Source organism: Xyrauchen texanus, chromosome 37, assembly GCF_025860055.1.
Source record: "Xyrauchen texanus isolate HMW12.3.18 chromosome 37, RBS_HiC_50CHRs, whole genome shotgun sequence".
In the NCBI taxonomy this organism is placed as follows: Eukaryota; Metazoa; Chordata; class Actinopteri; order Cypriniformes; family Catostomidae; genus Xyrauchen; species Xyrauchen texanus.
In genome coordinates this window covers 37,760,015-37,781,765 of record NC_068312.1, presented here as the reverse complement: position 1 = coordinate 37,781,765, position 21,751 = coordinate 37,760,015, and the positions used below count along the sequence as shown (strand labels likewise).

The 21,751-nt window shown below is 40.2% G+C and overlaps 3 protein-coding genes across 3 annotated transcripts; 2 read left to right on the top strand and 1 right to left on the bottom strand.

The window, feature by feature from the left end:
- Positions 1-488: 488 nt before the first annotated feature.
- c37h22orf39 (chromosome 37 C22orf39 homolog) lies at positions 489-2,289 on the bottom strand. The gene is made up of 3 exons (XM_052108086.1): positions 2,204-2,289; positions 1,792-1,959; positions 489-637 (listed from the first exon to the last, which is right to left on the bottom strand). The coding sequence occupies exons 1-3, from the start codon at positions 2,228-2,230 to the stop codon at positions 506-508; spliced, it is 327 nt and encodes a 108-aa protein (XP_051964046.1). The 5' UTR covers positions 2,231-2,289; the 3' UTR covers positions 489-505.
- Positions 2,290-2,507: 218 nt separating this feature from the next.
- On the top strand, positions 2,508-17,957 carry gle1 (GLE1 RNA export mediator). The gene is made up of 16 exons (XM_052108063.1): positions 2,508-2,663; positions 6,820-7,068; positions 7,288-7,434; positions 8,762-8,910; positions 8,992-9,052; positions 9,139-9,393; positions 9,671-9,890; positions 10,763-10,872; positions 10,966-11,035; positions 13,115-13,257; positions 13,374-13,564; positions 14,315-14,444; positions 14,715-14,819; positions 16,306-16,388; positions 16,507-16,570; positions 16,658-17,957. Exons 1-16 carry the CDS (start codon positions 2,565-2,567, stop codon positions 16,724-16,726), a joined length of 2,145 nt encoding a protein of 714 aa, XP_051964023.1. The 5' UTR covers positions 2,508-2,564; the 3' UTR covers positions 16,727-17,957.
- A 1,744-nt stretch (positions 17,958-19,701) lies between these two features.
- si:ch211-51h9.7 (uncharacterized protein LOC558400 homolog) lies at positions 19,702-21,639 on the top strand. Its single transcript, XM_052108083.1, has 2 exons — positions 19,702-20,115; positions 21,407-21,639. The coding sequence occupies exons 1-2, from the start codon at positions 19,764-19,766 to the stop codon at positions 21,559-21,561; spliced, it is 507 nt and encodes a 168-aa protein (XP_051964043.1). The 5' UTR covers positions 19,702-19,763; the 3' UTR covers positions 21,562-21,639.
- Positions 21,640-21,751: the final 112 nt, after the last annotated feature.

Sequence of the window (21,751 nt, the reverse complement as noted above, 5' to 3'; positions counted from 1 at the left end):
CGATTGTGATGAAGAACAGCCGGAGAAGAACAGTCAAACGTCAAAATCAGATCAGCAATTTATTGATGCACGTTCCATAAAAACAATGTTACAACCGTATATTTGTCCAAACACACGACATTAAACGTGTATCTGGGGTTTTATGTGGAATGCAAGAATAAAATTAAACCATATTTGACACCAACCTTGACGTGGTCTGTAAATCAGCAATTTATTTGTAATTGTTTTGCATAGAGAAAATGAGATTCTCATGAAATGCTTGTGCATCATGTTCATTTTATTCACTTGTTATCACCGTCCACATTAAATGCTATACATGCATTTCCCTTAAAGCATGTGTGAGCTACAAATGCAACTGAACAGGACAAGAGCCTGGGAGAGGTATAATGTGATTCCCTGCTGGAATTATGGAGAGGACAAGCTGCTGGAAGTCCTTTGTTCAAGAGTTTCTTACTTAAGATGTACATATAAATATTCCTGTATAATCTGCACTGGTTGTGTGTGTTTATGAGTCCTGTGGTTTGCCCTGGTTGAGTGGCAGGTGCCAGTCTGCTGGAGGAGTCTGTCGTAATTCCCAAACTGGAGTGAACTTCCTCTGCTCAGCGACACGTTTCCTCTCACTCTCCTGGAGAGAGTCCTGAAGCCAGATGAGAGTGATGAATGAGAACTCGGGAAACAATGTAAGAATTAAAGGTGAAGCGTGTAAGTTTTAAGATGTACAAATACTTATCTATTAAACCTATTCCAGTTTAATATGCTTTATGAGTTATACTTTAATATTAACTTTTAAGAGATTCATATGTATACATATTGCTCACAAAAATGGAAGCGATAATGAATATCTTTTATATATTTTGATATTTTCATTTTATATATATATATATATTAGATAAATAGTATGTAAAAACAAACTGGTATTATGTATATATTTTATATATTTATCCATTTTAGATATATTTTATATAAACGGCATGTAAAATCAAAACGATCTATGATATTATTTATATATTTTCATTTAATATATATTTTAGATAAAAAGCATGTAAAATCAAAACGAACTATATTATTTATTTATATATTTTCATTCTAATATATATATATATATATATATATATATATATATATATATATATATATATATATATATATATATTTCAGATAAACAGCATGTAAAATCAAAACAAACTTGTGGGCCGGGTCGGAATATCGCGTGCCAATTGGCCTGATGAGGCGCGCGAGGGATAAAGGCGGCCGGTGACGATGTTTCAGAGAGAGAGAGAATTACGGGCATGTCCGTCGTGTGTTTTGGTTTTTGAGTTTAATTAAATATTATTTATATTGACAAGCCGGTTCTCGCCTCCTCCTTGCCCATCCTTAACTGTGTTACAAAACTAATATATATATATATATATATATATATATATATATATATATATAAAATAATAATAATAAATAAATAAACAGCATGTAAAATCAAAACGAACTACACTTATATATTTAATATATAAATATATATATATAAATATTTTTGTAATTGTTTTTATTAAACAGCATGTAAAATCAAAACGAACCATTATATATTATACATATTTTTAGATAAACAGTACTTAAAATCAAAACGAACTGTAGTTGGCTATTTTACAAGTCATTCAGACGAGCTCTTCCTGTCTAAATCGGCGGTTCGGCCAAAATAAGCAGCAATATGGACCTGACTTTATGCCGTTAGTTGGACCACGTGAGACTAACCTAAAAATGACCTATAGTGCTCCACAATGCTGTATGGACACTCACCTTGGCGTGTGTACTGTGATTCTTCTCCCACTCTTTGCAGGCGTTATAATCTTCCTTCCACTGTCGGCAGTCTGGTGCTGTACCGTGTGTGTAGTATTCATGAAACCTGTTCCATAAACTCGTGCAGTGCTTGAATTCACTCCAGTAGGCGTCACATGCACGTGGAGGCTGTGGCGAAACATGACAAATCAATTCATTACTAAACTGGTACTAAACACAAGTCCATAGTCGTGAAATATGAGTGATAAATTGACAATAATTAATATTGAACTGTAAGTGTAAAGCAAATGACTTACAAGCGAGGTTAAGTATAATTATGCAAGTTAGATTAAAAAATAAATAAAGCGCAAGACAAGAGAGTTAATCTAAATATTATACGTAAAATATCCAGATAAATAAATGTTAAACTCACCCTCCACTGTAAGTGTGACCCTGCCATACTGGTCGCTTTTCTTTGAGGACTTTTAGCGGATTGCGGTAAATGTTTTTAGATCTCCACTGCCATCTATTGACAAAACAAATTATCTGACATAAAAAATAAAATTAAATAAATTATTAAATAATATTTTTACCCTGTTGACATTCGTTTTAAGCATCTTGTTATATGTACTGGCTGGTAAAATCTCTGTATAAGTCTGTATGTATAGTTAATTTGTCAGAAAGACTTTTATTTTGTGTCTGGCGGAAGCGGAAGCTAGCACCAGTAGTGCCTGGAGACTCAAATAAACTCGTCTGACCACTGAGCGGCAAAAATTCACTCTAATGCCCCAAAAATGCCTTTAGAAAACCTGAGATGGGAAACTTTAGAAGCTTTGAAAAACTCTCCGAAAGGGAATCTCAAATACAGCCCTGAATGGCTGGAGAACGGAGAGGTGAGACATGATGCCACACCGAGAACTAAAAAACAGAATCATAAATTCATATTTTCATAATCAGAAGGAGCTTTATTGCCAAGTATGCTTACACACATGCGGAATTTGTCATGGTGACAGAAGCTTCCAGTGCAAAAAGAATGCAAACATATATAAACATTCAGACAAACATATACATTTAAACTAAATTCCTGACATTTATTGTAGAAAATATTCCTTGTTTTAGGTCAGTCAGGATCATTACTTTATTTTAAGAAAAAGAATTGTCAAAATAAAAGCAGAGAGATTTATTTCAGCGTTTATATCTTTCATCACATTCCCAGTGGGTCAGAAGTTTACATACACTTTATTAGTATTTGGCAGCATTGCATTTAAATTGTAAACATTTTGTGTAGCCTTCCACAAGCTTCTCACAATAAGTGGAATTTTTGGCCCAGTCCTCCAAACATAACGATGGTCATTATGGCCAAACAGTTCAATTTTTGTTTCATCAGACCAGAGGACATTTCTCTAAAAAGTAAGATGTAGTCTGGCTTTTTTAAGGTGGTTTTGGAGTAGTGGCTTCTTCCTTGCTGAGCAGCCTTTCAGGTGATGTCCATATAGGACTTGTTTTGCTGTGGATCTAGATACTCGTCCACCTGTTTCCTCCAGCATCTCCACAAGGTCCTTTGCTGTTGTTCTGGGATTGATTTGCACTTTTTGCACCAAACTACTTTCATCTCTAGGAGACAGAATGCGTACAATTACACTTGCATACTATTGTTTGTACAAGATGAACGTGGCACCTTCAGGCATTTGGAAATTGCTCCCAAGGATGAATCAGACTTGTGGAGGTCCACAATTTTTTCTTTTAATATTTCATGATGTAAAGCAAAGAGGCACTGAGTTTAAAGGTAGGCCTTAAAATACATCCACAGGTACACCTCCTATCAGAAGTTAATTGTCTAAAGGCTTGACATAATTTTCTGGAATTTTCCAAGCTGCTTAAAGGCACAGTTCACTTAGCGTATGTAAACTTCTGACCCACTGGAATTGTGATATAGTCAATTAAAAGTGAAACAATCGGTCTGTAAACAACTGTTGGAAAAATTACTCGTGTCATGCACAAAGTAGATGTCCTAAACGACTTCCCAAAACTATAATTAGCTAATATTAAATCTGTGGAGTGGCTAAAAAAAAAGAAGAGTTTTAATGACGTCAACCTAAGTGTATGTAAACTTCTGACATCAACTGTACATACATACAAACAAACAAACATATACATGTAAACATGTATACATATAGTGACATAAAAATAAGAAATAACAGTTAAATAAAAAGAGAAGAATACAATAGAACAATAATATTGTTTGAATAGTTTATATACAGATATATAGTTATGTGCATGTGATGTACTGAAGAAGAAATAGGATATGTTAAAAATATATAAATTAAATATAGATATAAGCTGGAATGGATGATTGAATATTTTATGTAGCTTGTTATGATGGTATAATACCATTTTTTACACCAACAGAAAGCGCAAAAATACCATGGTATACACATTTTTTTTGTAATATGGTGTTTCTGACGTACCATTTTGGTGCCTTAAACTTTAGAGTACAATGTAAATATCATAGTAATCATTCAGTACGGGACCTCATTAAAACCCCTGTTGATCATCCATTTTTTGGAGTTATGCCCACACCTCTTTAATATTCCTCAACCTTTCTCTTCTGAATAGTGTAACATCAACAAAAATTTCCAAATTGCAATATATATATATATATAACTGCTTAGTTACAAGATATGTAATAGTGTTGCTTTTTTTGAGTGTCCATAAATAATATTTTTATGCTTATTTTATATCTATATAATTTACACTCACAGGATATCTATGTCTTTGTTTATTGCAATATAAATGAGTACTATATCGTGTTGATATTCTGTATGACAATGGTGCTATTTCTTACTCAAGGTGGCGCTGATGTTTCCGTGATTGACATTTGACGAAGAAGCAACGTGGAAGTAAACTATAGCAAGTTTAACACATGAACAGTTTAGCTGTTGTCATTTGGGTGTACAACTGAAATTATGTACATTTTGCATCTATTTAGACTCAATAAGTGTCTGAGAAAATACATATGTGTATCTTACGTGTTATGCATGTTCATTATGTGTTTTACAGCCAGATGCGTCTCATGACATTGTATTGTGGAAGTACTGAATCCTGTTCTGTATTTGTTGCATCATCTCTTTAATGCATGTCAAATAAAACATCACAATAGTCTGAATATATTCTATTCTATTATTTTCTAATTGTCTTGAAAATGTTTCTATCTGGGCATTTTGTAGATCCATTTGCGATTAGATATTTGTGACCATGCATTTAAGAGTTAATTATATTATGAAAGATGGCATTTGATGTTATAGTGCTTACTCAAATAAAGCTTGTACAAAATATAAATATTTTTATTTAGCATGATCAAAATTTTAGATTACAGTTCTTACAAATGAGCGTATATTTTAGCTGCTCTGACTGATCAATATTAACGTTTTAGTTTACGTTTTTCACCATTTGTAATTCTATTTTCGTCTCCACTAGTTCATTTTAAAAGGTGCTGCTGTGTGACAAATGAATTCATAAAAGTGCAAATATTCCATGTAGACTCTCGATTAATATGAGATTTTAAAAGCTGCATGAATATTAATTATATCTAGATAGGCATATTTCCTGAAGAAAATGTGAGTGGTGCTTGACGTGGCAAAACTCGTCAAATAGCATTTCCTAACTTGTTGCTAAGCACTAAAATAATGGTCATAGAATGTTGCTAGAATGTGTTTTTCATGATGGTAGCATGATTCTAACACTTTTTTAGAATGTTTTAGCACTTCACTAGGTGATGCTAGCATGTAATAGCATGATACTATCACATTTTTTAGCATGTTTTAGCACTATTCTAGGTGTTGCTAGCATGTGTTAGCATGATGCTAGCACTTTTTTTAGAATGTTTTAGCACTTCACTAGGCAATGCTAGCATGTGTTAGCATGATGCTACCATGATTTTACCATGTTTTATCACTTCGATAGGCGATGCTAGCATTTGTTAGCATGATGCTATATTTTTTTAGCATGTTTTAACACTTCGCTAGGCAAATGCTAGCATGTGTTAGCATGATGCTAGCATGATTTTAGCATGTTTTAGCACTTCGATAGGCGATGCTAACATTTGTTAGCATGATGCTAAAACATTTTTAGCATGTTTTAACACTTCACTAGGCGATGCTAACATGTGTTAGCATGATGCTTAAACATTTTTACCGTGTTTTAACACTTCGCTAGGCGATGCTAGCATTTGTTAGCATGATGCTAAAACATTTTTAGCATGTTTTAACACTTCACTAGGCGATGCTAGCATGTGTTAGCATGATGCTAAAACATGTTTTAACACTTCGCTAGGCGAAGCTAGCATGTGTTTGCATGATGCTAGCACGTTTTTAGCATGTTTTAGCACTTCGCTAGGCGATGCTAGCTTGTGTTAGCATAATGCTAGCACGTTTTAGCACTTAGCTTGGCGATGCTAGCATGTCTTAGCATGTTGCTAGCACATATTTAGCATGTTTTAGCACTTCGCTAGGTGATGCTAGCATGTGTTAGCATGATGCTAGCACGTTTTTAGCATGTTTTAGGGTGTGGCTATGAAGATTTTAGGTCATTACTTATTGGGTGCTTGATAATATAAATCCTCTGAGGGAGAGAGGGAGAGACGCAGGGCTGACAGGCCCTTTTGTGTCTGTGTGTGTGAAAACGTCGGTTGGGATTTAAATTTCTGAACATTATGCAATGTTAAGTCAATGGGACTTTTTTGGCCACTTTTTCGTCCGCTTTGCGAACATCGTACCACCCGATCGCTTAGAAAGTCATAGCACACGTGTCCTCAATAGGCCGTTCGATTTGACACCTCATTCGTGGGTCTACGCCAAACGGTGCGGGACGAGTTATGTGCCGAAGTTTTGTACGGAAGAATAATAATAAGTATGTGAGATTACAATAGTGTTGTTTTGCAAGCAAAAGAATGAGCAAATGCTGTTTAAAAGTATTTCAGTCAATGTCGTGTTCAAGTAAATAATTATATTTGATCCTGTTATCTTTATTCCTTGCTGTCTTGTTTTGCAGGATATTCTCTCAGGCTGTATTGATGTGTCCAGTCTGTCTCCTCGGTCGGGTCAGATCTTAAAGAGACTGAGCCCTCGACAGGTGCTGAACAGCTGCTCTCTGGGTTCCTCAGTCCGTGACACGAGTTCCAGTGTTTCTGATGACGCGTCAGTCTGCCGTTCAGTTCCCGTCAGTCCGGATCGGGTCTCACCCAGCACTTCTGCACCTCCGGTCTCCATCCAGACTGAAGGGGAGGAGGAGGAGGAGAAGGTGACCGCAAAGCTGCTTTGACAGAACAGGAATATTATGTTACCTTGTTGTGTTGTTATGCTTGAGTTTATAGGAATAGCTTTTTGAGTACTATTCTCAAACATGAGAATTCTGCCATCATTTACTCACCTTCGCGTTGTTTCAAACCGAACATTCGGTATACGTGTGGCCACTTTGAAACTGTCATCTTGCATTTGTTTTGACATATTATGACATCAGGAAGCAGAGGATATACAGGAAGCTCCAGATGCCAGTCCTGATAGGACTGTCAGCCCCCCCCCAGGGATCTCCGTCCTGTCGCCCCGAGCAACGCAGATGGCCGGTTGCATCCGCATGTGTGAACAAAAACACAGGGCTAAAGCAAAGGTACCCCAAAAATCACACCAATTAAGATTTCAATCTGTATATTTTTGTTTACTGCAAATACTAAAAGCGGGGTGAATCTCAGAACAACATTTCCTGCTCACAATTCACCACGAAACGAACAAACTTTTCGGTTAATTTATAGTTCCCATTATTCTCAATGGTGATTCCCATTGCTATAATATAGCAAACAATTAACGCAATTATCCAGTGTTTTTAATTGAATTAAAAAACTTATGGGACTTAAAACAAGCTTCATTTTCTTTAACGGGACAGTTCACCCAAAAATTAAAATTCTGTCATCGTTTACTCACCCTAATTCTGTTCCAAACTGCGGAACACAAAAGATATGATGAAAAATGCCTGTTCAAACATTCTTCAAAATATCTTCTTTTGTGTTCTGCAGAAGAAAAAAAGCCATACAGGTTTGGAGCGACATGAGGGTGAAAAAATCACGACAGAATTTTCATATTTGGGTGAACTATCCCTTTAAGCAAAACATAACGTAAGATTATTGTTGTTGTGATTTTGGTAGGGAAGGAGGTATTGTCCCAAGTGAAGGAGTTCAAGTACCTCGGGGTCTTGTTCAGGAGTGAGGGGACAATGGAGCGGGAGGTTGGCCGGAGAATCGGGGCAGCGGGGGCGGTATTGCACTCGCTCTATCGCACCGTTGTCACGAAAAGAGAGCTGAGCCGGAAGGCAAAGCTCTCGATCTACCGGTCAATTTTCGTTCCTACCCTCACCTATGGTCATGAAGGATGGGTCATGACCGAAAGAACTAGGTCGTGAGTACAAGCGGCCGAAATGGGCTTCCTCAGAAGGGTGGCGGGCCTACCCTTAGAGATAGGGTGAGGAGCTCAGTCATCCGTGAGGAGCTCGGAGTAGAGCCGCTGCTCCTTTGCGTCGAAAGGAGTCAGTTGAGGTGGTTTGGGCATCTGGTAAGGATGCCCCCTGGGCGCCTCCCTAGGGAGGTGTGTCAGGCATGTCCAGCTGGGAGGAGGACTCGGGGAAGACCCAGGACTAGGTGGAGAGATTACATCTCCACACTGGCCTGGGAACGCCTCGGGGTCCCCCAGTCAGAGCTGGTTAATGTGGCTCGGGATAGGGAAGTTTGGGGCCCCCCGCTGGAGCTGCTGCCCCTGCAACCCAACTTCGGATAAGCGGTTGAAGATGGATGGAAATGTGTTCTTTACAGGCCATTTACTAGTTTTGTAAGATTCTTGCACACAAATAAGAATACAGGAATTACCATGAACGTTAAAACATCTTTTAGTTAACATGATGAAACGCACGGAGGTACATGCATGTATTCTCTGTCTCTCTCTGACAGGTGGAGCTGAGCTTGAGACAGGAGCAGCAGGAGCGTGTGGTGGCAATGGTGGCCAGTCGCGAGTCAGAGCAGCTCAAACGCTTCGAGGAGTTAATGGAGCTTAAACAGAGACAAGAATACCAGAGTATGAGAGACATGATGGAGAAAGAGTATGTGGCTCTGTTACACTGATCTGTTCATTATCATTAAGTTTCTGCTATGATGTTAAATCAATGATGATGTATTTAAAGGACACAGGAGAGTCTCGGCCGTCAAGAGAAACTGCGAGAGGAACACAGGCACCGAATGAAGGTGAGAGAAGGATCAGTCTGTAAGCTTCTCGGTTCCCAAAACACCCTGTTGTGAGTGTATAATGACCTTGATTGCCTGTGCAACAGATCTTGAACTTGCGCCTGAGGGAGGCGGAGCAACAGCGCCTGCGGGAGGCGGAGCTTGAACGGCAGAAGCAGATGGAGGGCAGAGAGAGACTCAGAACGCTTAATGCCATTCAGGAGGAAGTGCTACAACTCAACCAGCTCTTGCACCCAGCCACGCCCACACAGCCAGGCCCCGCCCCTGACCACACCCCCTACATCACCCGTGGTAACCAGCTGTGCTCACAGGTGTCAGAAGTGGTGCGGACCACAACAGAGGTGAATCAACATCTGCTTCATCTTACCTTGAGTGAAAGAGATGTTTAGTATTGCAGAGCGCTAGTTGCTTTGGTTCATGGCTTGCAATTCTTTTAAGAAGGCTTTTATGAAATCTCTATGGATAAAATGAATGGGAAAAAATACTTCCGGAACCAAGGAGGCCGAAATAGTGGTGCAGATCCTGTTGCTCAACTGGTAGAGTTTAATACTCATGGCTTATTGTGTTATTTTATTATACGAATATCATTAAAACGTGATTTTTTTAATCATTCTGCAGGGTCAGTTTCCTAGTGGGGAGGACATGGCTGTGGCAGAGCGGGCAGTACAGGAAATGAGGTCACTGGTCAGAGCTCTGCAGGAAGAGATGGCACAGGCTGCAGAGAGAAAGAAGAAGGAACAAGAGGAAGAGAGGAAACGACAGGTTGAGCTGAAAGCCCAACAAGAAGACCAGAAGAGATTTGCAGAGCAGTCCACTAAAGAGAAGGCGAGGAAAGAGGGTAAGAAAAAATTTACATTTAAAGGAACAGTTGACCCAACCAAAAAACTTGACTCACCCTCATGTTGTTCCAAACCAAGCGTGCCGCACAAGCCCTCAAAAGTGTAGCCAAAACGTCTCGATCGCCCCCCGGTGGCTGGTCCTAGTATTGGTCATAAACCCCGCCTCCCCATGTTATTCAACGGGACGTGAGACCAATACTAGGACCAGCCATTAAAATTAAATGACACTTCACATATCTTTTTTCCAAAGATAGTTTCTGTCATTTACTGTCGTTTCTATCACGTTGATCATTTCAAGTGTTTGTTTTCAAAATAAGTTTGTTTTTAGTTATTTGATGCTATAAAAACGGTGCTGTGACATCATGATTGACAGCTGTGATTGACAGGTTCTCTGAGCGACGTCACTGAAGCACCAACTGACTTTTTTTTCGGGATCTTCGGAGGACTGAGGAGATTGGAGCTTTAAATTTAATAGCTAAATTTCTATAATTAATTATTTCACACCGTCATAAGTCAAAAGTCAAAAGTGCAGGGGCGTGTCCTTGCGATTGATTCAGCGAGAGTGAGGGCGGGGCCTTGATTTCGTGGCTTTACTTCCTGCTCACTACTGCACATGTCTGGTCCCGAAATCGCAACTGCGCAGACTCAAGTCCCAAGATGTCAGCGCCATATCGGGACACTGGCGGCTTCAGTTCTCACCAATGGAAAAGAGCGAAGGGGCGTCGGCCATTCACTTTAACTGCACCTTTGTACAATTTTGTGTTCCACTATAGTAAGAAAGTCAAATGGGTTTGGAACAACATGAGGGTGAATAAATTATGAACGTTACTACTGTAATGCCTCTCTGAACACATGGTCTTAACCTCTACAGGTCTGCAGATGAGAGCAGACAACAGCACTTTAAAGTGTTACAACGAACTTCAGGAAGTGGCCAGACAGTGTGCTTTGTCTTTTGAAGATCTCAGCGCTAAAGACACGCAGGTGAGACGTCCATCCGCTTTGTGTGTTATTATATTCGGTGTTGTATGGTGTCCTGTTGAATAATCATTTTTTTCCTTCTCTTTTTGTTTGCAGACGAAGAAATTAAAAATGGAGCTCCAAAAGGCTGCAACCATTCCTGTGAGCCAGATAGCAAGCACTTCAGGTGAGACAACGATCTTGCACTGATTATGCTTAAAGGGACAGTTCACCCAAAAATAACAACACACAAATTAAGAACTTTTGAAGGATGTATGATGTGTTTTTGTCCATACTATGCAAGTCAATGGGGTCCAAAACTTTCAATCTCCAAAAAGGACATCATAATGGTAATCCGAGTACGTTAATCCATGTCTTCTGAAGTGATAGGAACACTTTGGGTGAGAGACAGACCAAAATGGAAGTCCTTTAAGCCACCTTGGCTCATTCACCCAGGCTGGGTCATTTTGAAAAAGCGCAAGATAAATTATAAAGTCGTGTATTGAGGTTATTTTTGAAAAAAAAATTAAATCTACTGTGGTTGCCAAACAGTTGATGATAAACGCTAGAAAATGAAAATGCACCTGGATTACCTGCCAGCACCTGGCAACTGTGTGTGGCGTCATCAGCATCTTGAAGCTTGTGTTCCAGTTGGGTCAGATGTCAAGATAGTGAATAAGGACTTAAATTTTGGTCTGTTCTCAGTCAAAACCGATCATATTACTTCTGAAGACATGGATTAAACTTAAGTCGTATGGATATCTTTAATGCTGCCTTGATGCCCTTTTTGAAGCTTGAATGTTTTAGACCCCATTGATGTGCGTTAACACCTTCAAAATATATTTGTTTTTGTTCCAGTCATACGAGTTTGAGGGAAAGACCATAAACTGTTTAAAGTGATTCACACTCAAAAAGTTGGGGGCCTGATTATCTCAGCGAGTATTGACGCTGACTATCACACCTGGAGTCGTGAGTTTGAGTCCAGGGCGTGCTGAGTGAGTCTAGCCAGGTCTCCTTAGCAACCAAATTGGCCCGGTTGCTAGGGAGGGTAGAGTCACATGGGGTAACCTCCTCGTGGTCACTATAATGTGGTTCTCGCTCTCGGTGGGGCGTGTGGCGAGTTGTGCGTGGATGCTGCAGAGAATAGCGTGAAGCCTCCCCACGCGCTATGTCTCCACGGTAACGCGCTCAACAAGTCACGTGATAAGATTGACGGTCTCAGACGTAGAGGCGACTGAGATTCGTCCTCCGCCACCCGGATTGAGGCGAGTCACTACGCCACCACGAGGACTTGGAGCACATTGGGAATTGGGCGTTACAAATTGGGGAGAACATTTACTCATACTCATATTGTTCCAAACCCGTGTGACTTTCTGTCTTCTGTGGAACACGAAAGGAGACATTTTAAGGAATGTCCCGTTCGCTGATTTATAAGCTTAAAGGACCTTAAAGTTTCATAAAAGTTGTCCATGCGGCTCATGTGTCATAGTCCTCTGAAGCCATACGAAAGGTTTTAGTGAGAAACGGGCTGAAATTTCAGTCATTTTACCATAACAATCTTCAGTGAACAGCGAAAGCATATTTAATGCACGAATCATATATGGACCACTTTAATTATTCTTTTATGCTTCTTAAATGTCATATTGGAGCATGACAATAACACAATATCGGAGCTCTGGAAAATGCTCTTCATTAATGCACTCATGACCAAGAAAGCGATCACATTATTTCTGGGGATGTGCAACATAAACAATGCTTTTTCTCCACATGAGTGTTTCTGATACGGGATTTTAAAATAATGGTTTCTATGCAAATTTTCACCATTGCCATTTTTCTCTTTCGGCCGAAAGTGTCATTTTAGAGAACATTTCAGCAGCCGAAATTTCGGTGCATCCCTAGTTTCTATTGTTGTCTATGGTAGTGATGACAAATGACTTAAATACAAAAGGGCACGTTGATTTGCACTAATTGGGAAAAAAGGCATTACGCTAACATTGCTTGCATTATTTTGGTGCTGCAATTTAACATTTTTTCAATTGAACTATTAACAGCTTAAATATACAATCGTGTTAAATTGCAGCCAATTTCAAAGTCAAAGATATTTATCAGTAATATACTTCTATAGTTGTCAGGTTTTTTGGCATGCACGGGCATGAAACATAGTCAATACATTTGCAAATAGTAAGAAATGCCAATTTATTTGTCTCTCATTTATACGATATATGATTTTACACCATGTTTGCTGCTTTTTCTTGTTTTCCTGTAGGTTCTCCGCTGAGGGAGATCTTTGATAAGATTGATAAGCTGTTGTCAGGGCAACCGGTAACGTCCAGTGGAAAGTCAGTTTCCACATCGCAGCATCCACACGGGCTAGAGTTTGTTAGCTATAAACTGGCAGAAAAGTTTGTGGTGAGGATTTGACTCTTTCGGTAGAAAATCACTACCAGTCAAAAGTTTGGACGCACTTGACTAAATTAATTTCTCATAACCTTTAAAACCTTTTGATCTGAAAAATGCATTTCCAGAAACAAGGAGAAGAGGAGGTGGCATCTCATCATGAGGCAGCTTTCCCTATTGGGGTCGTGGCGTCAGGCATGTGGGAACTCCATCCTAAAGTTGGAGATCTTATACTGGCTCACCTCCATAGAATGTGCCCATATGCTGTGCCACACTACCCACCTATGAAAGATGGCATGTCAGTGGAGGAGTTCCAGAGGTATGAATATTACACCAAGCTTCTGTGAAAACATTTGCTCTTATTTTTTCAGTCTACTTTGGTCTGAAGAGTGATAATAAAAAATGTGAGCAGAAAATGTATGTAGAAACTGTTAAGGAGCCGTTCACACAGGACACGTTCTTGCATTGCATCTGCATAATTTTGTATTGGTCTTGCACCATGAGTGCTGCATATTAACGATGCCGGGTGTATGTAAAAAAAGCATGTTTCTCCCGATTTGTAATGCCCAATTCCCACTACTTAGTAGGTACTTGTGGTGGCGCGGTTACTCGCCTCAATCCGGGTGGTGGAGGTCGAGTCTCAGTTGCCTCCGCTTCTGAGACCGTCAATCAGCGCATCTGATCACGTGACTCGTTGTGCATGACACCGTGGAGACTCGCAGCATGTGGAGACTCATGCTACTCTCCACGATCCACACACAACTCACCACACGCCCCATTGAGATCGAGAACCACTAATCACCACCATAAGGAGGTTACCCCATGTGACTCTACCCTCCCTAGCAACCGGGCCAATTTGGTTGCTTAGGAGACCTGGCTGGAGTCACGCCCTGAATTCGAACTCACGACTCCAGCGGTGGTAGTCAGTGTCAATACTCGCTGTGATACCCAGTCCCCGTCAATCCAGCTGTTTTTGAATGCAAAAACAAGCCCTGTGTTAACAGCGCCTTAAACCGTATCTGTGATTTAAATCGTAATGTGATGTATTTTGAATGTGCTTGCCCAACAGGATTCTGGGATACCGTGTGGATGACTCACAAGTAGAGGGTCAGGATAGTTTTTTGAAAAGAATGTCGGGAATGATCCGTCTGTATGCGGCGATAATGCAGCTGAGATGGCCTTATACTAACAAACAAGGGGTGTGTGCAATCAAACACATTCTCTTTCCTGTACATCACAACACGTCAAAATGACCTAAAGGAGTCATTTTAATCACCCTTGTGTCATTCCAAACCTGTATGACATTTTCTCCAGTGGAACAAAAGATATCTTTATGGTGCTGTTTTTGGAAATGTTGTTGTATAGCAGCATATGAGTTTGGAATGACATGACGGTGAGTCAATATGGACAGAATTTTGTTTTTGCTGTGTATGCAATTGTGCTCATGTGTCTCTGTACTGGTTTAACAGCCTCATCCTCATGGATTGAATCATGGCTGGCGCTGGCTGGCACAGATACTCAACATGGAGCCTCTCGCTGATGTCACAGCAACAATTATCTTCGACTTCCTGGAGGTAAATTCTGCTTGTCTCTGAAAATGAATTAGGGATGCATCCAGGGGCGTAGGAACGATCTGAAAAGTGGGGGGTACACATTCTAAATCTCATCAGCCTCTCTTGACAAGTGTCAAGAAATATATAAGAACATTTACATTTATGCATTTGCAGACGCTTTTATCCAAAGCGACTTACAGTGCACTTATTACAGGGACAATCCCCCCGGAGCAACCTGGAGTTAAGTGCCTTGCTCAAGGACACAATGTTGGTGGCTGTGGGGATCGAACCAGCAACCTTCTGCTTACCAGTTATGTGCTTTAGTCCACTACACCACCACCACTCCATATTAATATGTGATATCGATGGGGCCTGGGTAGCTCAGTGGTAAAGATGCTGGTTACCACTCCTGGAGTTTGCTAGTTCGAATTCAGGGAGTGCTGAGTGACTCCAGCCAGGTCTCCTAAGCAACCAAATTGGCACGGTTGCTAGGGAGGGTAGAGTCACATGGGGTAACCTCCTCGTGGTCGCTATAATGTGGTTCATTCTCGGTGGGACGCGTGGTGAGTTGTGCATGGATGCCGCGGGGAATAGCGTGAAGCCTCCTCACGCGCTATGTCTCCATGGCAACGCGCTCAACAAGCCACGTGATAAGATGTGCAAGTTGGCAGTCTCAGACGTGGAGGCAGCTGGGAATCGTCCACCGCCACCCGGATTGAGTCTAGTCACTACGTGACCACGAGTACTTAAAAGCGCATTGGGATTTGGGCATTCCAGATTGGGTGAAAAATGGGAAAAATCCCATGATTTCATATGAAAGGCCTAAAACACTGTTTTGATGTCCGTGTGAAATATGATCTTACCTGGACAAGGGCCTTGCTCAAGGGCCCAACAGTGGTATACTTGCTGGGGCCCGACCTTTTGTTTAGTAACCCAGAGCCTTAACCGCTGAGCCACCACTGGCAGCATGATGGCATCATGGACTCTATCGTATACCAACAGAAGCTTACAATGGGCCCTGGTTAAATTTTCCAGAAGGACTATGATCCAAAATCAACACAAAAATGGTTCACTGACCATAAAATCAAGGTTCTACCATGACCATCCCAGTCCCCTGACCTGAACCCCATAGAAAACCTGTGTTGTGAACTAAAGAGGCGAGTCCACCAACATAGACCTCTGAATTTGATGGATCCGGGGAGATTTTGAATGGAGGAATGATCTGAGATCACTTGCCATGTGTTCTCCAACCTCATTAGACATTATTAGAGAAGACTCAGAGCTGTTATCTTGGCAAAGGGAGGTTGCACAAAGTATTGAATAAAAGGGTGCCAATAATTCAAGACGACTCCATAAAACTGTTTGTGCTTGGCTAGTTCAAAGAAGTTTAATTCGCTTATCAGGCTCGTCAGACCTGGTACAATGTCAGTATTGGAGCCGATAGCCAAATTAGATCTTTGCTTCATGAGGACATCCACATTTCACATGTATCTCTTTGCTTGTTTAGGTCTGTGGAAATGCCCTTATGAAGCAATATCAAGGCCAGTTCTGGAAACTGCTGCTCCTCATTAAAGAAGAATACTTTCCAAGGTATTTATGCACGTCTTTGTTTGTGACATTACCTCATTTCACCTTAACGTATTGTTTTTGTTTCTCTTCTAAACAACACATGCATTGTTTGGATGACTATACCTTCTGATTCCCTCAGAATTGAAGCAGTCACCAGCTCGGGTCAGATGGGCTCTGTAACCAGACTGAAGCAGTTTTTAGAGGTAACGTCTTTTATTGCATACATTGTGTGTTTGTGCACAATGCTGTGTACGCTCAATGTTTATTCTGTATATCTTTCTCTTACCTAGACCTCTCTAAGAACAAAGCAGATCCCCTCTCCCAAGGGCCAGCTGACCTCTGCCTTCTGGAGGTCCTGATTGGTGGACAACGGTGTACCTCTGCTGGATATCAAGCGATGAAATACGACGTTTCAGTTTAAACGGATTGAATATGTTTACATAAGTGTCAATGCATATAGGGTTAATTTAATGAAGCATCATGCCACGTTAAGTTCGTTTATTTTCTTTTATCAGTGCGTTTGAGAAAACGTTGACTTTCCGGATCTTAATTGTAACCACATTATCCATTTCCTGTTACGCCAAAACCAAAAAAGAAGCCTTATTTTTGGAATAGGATGATTGAATGTAATCTCATGCGCGTGTATAGGAATTAAATGTATATTGACGTGGATATTTAAGATTTTTATGACATTAAGGATTAAACAAAAACGCCTACTGGTGCTTTGCATGTGTTGTTAAATCAGAAAGTCAATGGGGCAAATGTTTGATCCCGTTTTAGTCGCATGTTTGCTCTTATACAATTATAAGCGTCACATTTCTGCCTTTAAACGCTCCAAAAATTGGCGCCATTGACTTCCATTGTAAGTGTCTCACTGGAACACACATTTGTGCTTTTTTTTTAAAGAAAATGAACCCGGAATATTCCTTTTTTTCTCTCACAATTCCCACTACTTAGTAGGTCCTCGTGGTGGCACGGTTACTCAATCCAGGTGGCAGAGGACAAGTCTCAGATGCCTCCGCTTCTGAGACCGTCAATCCGTGCATCTTATCACGTGATTCGTTGTGCATGACACCGCGGAGACTCACAGCATGTGGAGGCTCATGCTACTCTCCACGATCCACACACAACTCACCACACGCCCCATTGAGAGTGAGAACCACTAATCACCACCACGAGGAGGTTACCCCATGTGACTCTACCCTCCCTAGCAACCGGGCCAATTTGGTTGCTTAGGAGACCCAGCTGGAGTCACTCTGGATTCTAACTCACGACTCCAGCGGTGATAGTCAGCGTCAATATTCGCTGAGATACCCAGACCCCTGGAATATTCCTCTCCTTCTGTGTTCCACGGAAGAAATTCAGCAAGCTGCTCTTCAGCTCCCTGTGGTGTGAATAAATTATCCAAATATAATATGCTGCTGTTATTGTGTTTGTTGTAACTTGCCGTTGTAATTATTCAGAGCTCATCTTATACTTAATATATTGTCTTTGTCACCATTATTGTGATTTGTATGTCAAATAATAAGGTCCGCGAGAGTTCATGCGCGCATACGAATATGTGCTATGAGTAGTTTCAAAATAAAAGTCATGTCAGTTTTTCAAAATAAAATATATTGCATTGGCTTTACCATGCAGAGTGTTTTGAGTATTCACTTTGTAATGGGTACGCGCGGGCATGTTGGAGCCCAGGGCAGCCACTTATATCGCCTGTAGGACCGGCCGCCGCAAATTACGGTCAAAGTAGGTCAGAAGATATTGGATAAACATTAAATTAGACGTGAAGGTAGGAAGGCATCATGCTTCTTGTATGCTTTTCTCATCTGTTCATTATAATGTGTTAAAATCCCATGTGACCATTTATAAGTTTAATTAAATGCTGTACTGCACTAATGTCAGTCATCGTCTAACCTCTCTGCAACGTTTATAAAAAATAATCAAATATGTCATAGTAAAAAAGGAGCTTGAAAACTAAAAATAACCATTAGACAACGTTGTCTATATTCTCTTTATGTTGCCCTAACCCCTAGAATGTAAGGAACAGTGTTGGGTGTAATGCATTAAGTTAAAAAAAAAACATTTCATTGAATAAGTAAAGTAAGGGATTACTCTTAATTTTTCAGTACTTTAATTACAGTTACTTCTGATGTAATTGCATTAAATACTGTATAGACTCTAGAACAATTCTTTACAAAACAATAGTGAATTATAATTTAAATTTAACATCTAACGTTAAAACGCATGTTTTCTAATTTAACGCCGCCCCTTTAAATTCTTTGGCCAGCTCATGAATAATTTATTTGATTTTATAGGATTTATTTAAACAAATTAAAAGAACAGTTTCATGTCTATCTTTGTATTTTTCATCTGGTCGAGGTTGATCAGGGTTTTAGAAAGTAATTTGTCTGACAAGTAATTGCATTGCTTATTACTGATTAATTAGTACAGTAATCGAATTGTACTGTAGAAGATGTAATTAGTAGTTAGTAATTAATTAATTTTTATTTTAGAGTTACTAACCCAACACATTGGTTACCAAAAAACGAACGGGAACCATATGCTAACGCTAGGGGAATTTTCTGTGTTGCTGAGATATGATTCGTCCCGCCTTTAGGAGGCGATATCATGTTTACTGTCATTTCAATGTAGCTCCTGTTGTAATATCACAGAGCCAATGCGTTCTCGAGTTGACTGACAGGCGATGTCTGTTTCTAAAAGATGATTGGCTCTTTTACCTGAAAGGCGGGACTCCCTTTGCTACATCAGTTGGGCGTTCCAGTGGTCCGTCTCTGCTAAATTATCTTTGGTAATATTTCAGTTGAAAATGCAGTCGTTTTTTTTTCGCTTTTAAACGAGCCATTATTTTATGCCACATGTTTTGAAAAGGTTTTAAACAAGAAACATTTACACCTGTGATCCATTGTGTTTTATACGTTCAACAAAGTGGCACACAGCTGCACAGAAGCGTATCTTTTTTTGTACTTGCTTTTTTCAAATGTATCTGGCACGAGTCATTTGTTCTATCAGCCAGAGAGTATTTAGCAGATTCGGGCCACTTATATAAATTAATCGGAGAAACCGGAACGGGCAACGGATGTAGAAAGGGAGTCCCGCCTTACAGTTAAAAAAGCCAATCATCTTTAAGATAGAGACTACGTGTCAATCAATTAAAAAGCGCATGCGCATTAGCTATACAAGTATGGAAAATCGCGTTTTTTAGTGTAATATAAGGTAAAGAAGCTACATTTATGATACCAGTATTGTCAGATTTTATTGCTGATTTTAAATATGTTCTTTAATCGTAATCTTGACCAACCGTATTTGAGATTTTGGTCTTTCTCCGTTCAAGTATATAGGAGCTACACCTCCCGAGAGCGTGCATTGGCGGGACGTGCAATGAAGTTTCCTGCAGTGTTGTGTGTTGTGGCGCTGCTATGTGAGTGGGTTCAGTTCGGTGTGGCGTGTTCGGGGTTACTGCTGTGTCGGTCCTGTGGGCATGAGGTGGCGGAATTCACAGATCTGAGGTTTGTGCCCAGCCGTCTCGCGCTATCACACCGGAACGACACCGTGATCGGAGAGAAGCGGGTCTCCGTTCAACTCTTCGAGAATCCTCAAGGCTTCCAATTTGAAGTCGTAACTTTTAAGATCGCAGATGTTCTGAAGCACTGGCCGGCGGACCGACACTTCACCTGGTATCCGGGTTACTCGTGGACCGTCGCTACCTGCCCGCGGTGCAAAACACACCTAGGTGGGTGACTAACTGCGATACACTCATAATATAAAATCTCATTGAACTTCATTTTGTTATCATTTTAATGTATTACAGTGGATATTGATACCAATTAACCAATTTTTTTTATTGTAGTAACAATAACTGCAGCAACGTGGGCAAAAATTATCATTTAAAATGATATATTTGTAGCATCTGATGTACAGTTGAAGTCAGAAGTTTACATACACTAAGTGAACTGTGCCTTTAAGGAGCTTGGAAAATTCCAGAAAATTATGTCAAGCCTTTAGACAATTAGCTTCTGATAGGAGGTGTACCTGTGGATGTATTTTAAGGCCTACCTTTAAACTCAGTGCCTCTTTGCTTTACATCATGGGACAATTAAAAAAAAATCAGCCAAGACTTCATTAAAAAAATTGTGGACCTCCACAAGTCTAGTTCATCCGTGGGAGCAATTTCCAAACGCTTGAAGGTACCACATTCATCTGTACATCAATAGCACGCAAGTATAAACCCCATGGGAACACGCAGCCATCATACAGCTCAGGATGGAGACGCATTAAGTCTCCTAGAGATGAACGTAGTTTGGTGCGAAAAGTGCAAATCAATCCTAGAACAACAGCAAAGGACCTTGTGGAGATGCTGGAGGAAACAGGTGGACGAGTATCTAGATCCACAGCAAAACAAGTCCTATATGGACATAACCTGAAAGGCTGAAGCCGCTGCTCCAAAACCACCATAAAAAAGCCAGACTACAGTTTGCAAGTGCACATGGGGACAAAGACACAAAGTCTAGGTATTGGTACGGGCATCACAAAGCCCTGAACTCATTCTGATCAAAAATTTGTAGGCAGAACTGATAAAGCGTGTGTGAGCAAGGAGGCCTACAAACCCGACTCTGTTACACCAGTTCTGTCTGGAGGAATGGGCCAAAATTCCAACAACTTATTGTGAGAAGCTTGTGGAAGACTACCCAAAACATGTGACCGAAGTTAAACAATTTTAAGGCAATGCTACCATATACGACAAAGTGTATGTAAACTTCCTACCCACCCCGTAATGATTTAGCGAAACATTTTTCTTATTCTTACTATTTATGCATCATTCTTATGAACTCATTTAGACATGGGATGCAATATTTGTACTTCAGTGAAACGCAAGTCTTGTCCCAGCATCCAGAATACACTTCTTATTCATTGAACACAAAATCCTGATGTTAATAACATTGTCAATTATCCATTAACTTCATATTGAGGTGTACCATCTGTTTTGTAAGTGCTGTGTATGGTTTGTTTTCCTCTGTATTAAGGTTGGGCATTTCAGCCCAGTGACTGGCCCAGGACGGTGACCCGAGACGAGTTTGAAGGTTCGGATCAGACATTTGTGGCACTCATCATTGACCGATTACTGCAGGAACACTTTGCATCAACACTTCTGATGACACCCAAATATTTTAGAAGCTGACAATTTGTCCTGCCACATTTTATGCCTTCATTAATAAAGCAGTTTTATGGGAATTATTTAATATGACTTGAACGACTGGCTTTATTTTTGACTGACCTGAAGTAAAATTGTTTGTTCACTTAATTATAAAACTTGTATTTTCTTAGACTTGCCATGGCGGATTATTTGAACAGAACAAAGCCAAACAATT

Coding starts and splice junctions, on each gene's coding strand:
- si:ch211-51h9.7 (XM_052108083.1), top strand. CDS start 19,764: ATGAAGTTTCCTGCAGTGTTGTGTGTTGTGGCGCTGCTATGTGAGTGG. Junction 20,116..21,406: donor GCGGTGCAAAACACACCTAG/GTGGGTGACTAA, acceptor CTCTGTATTAAG/GTTGGGCATTTCAGCCCAGT.
- c37h22orf39 (XM_052108086.1), bottom strand. CDS start 2,230: ATGGCAGGGTCACACTTACAGTGGAGG. Junction 1,960..2,203: donor GGTCACACTTACAGTGGAGG/GTGAGTTTAACA, acceptor GTTTCGCCACAG/CCTCCACGTGCATGTGACGC. Junction 638..1,791: donor ATCACAGTACACACGCCAAG/GTGAGTGTCCAT, acceptor ATCTGGCTTCAG/GACTCTCTCCAGGAGAGTGA.
- gle1 (XM_052108063.1), top strand. CDS start 2,565: ATGCCTTTAGAAAACCTGAGATGGGAAACTTTAGAAGCTTTGAAAAAC. Junction 2,664..6,819: donor AATGGCTGGAGAACGGAGAG/GTGAGACATGAT, acceptor CTTGTTTTGCAG/GATATTCTCTCAGGCTGTAT. Junction 14,820..16,305: donor TTATCTTCGACTTCCTGGAG/GTAAATTCTGCT, acceptor TTGCTTGTTTAG/GTCTGTGGAAATGCCCTTAT.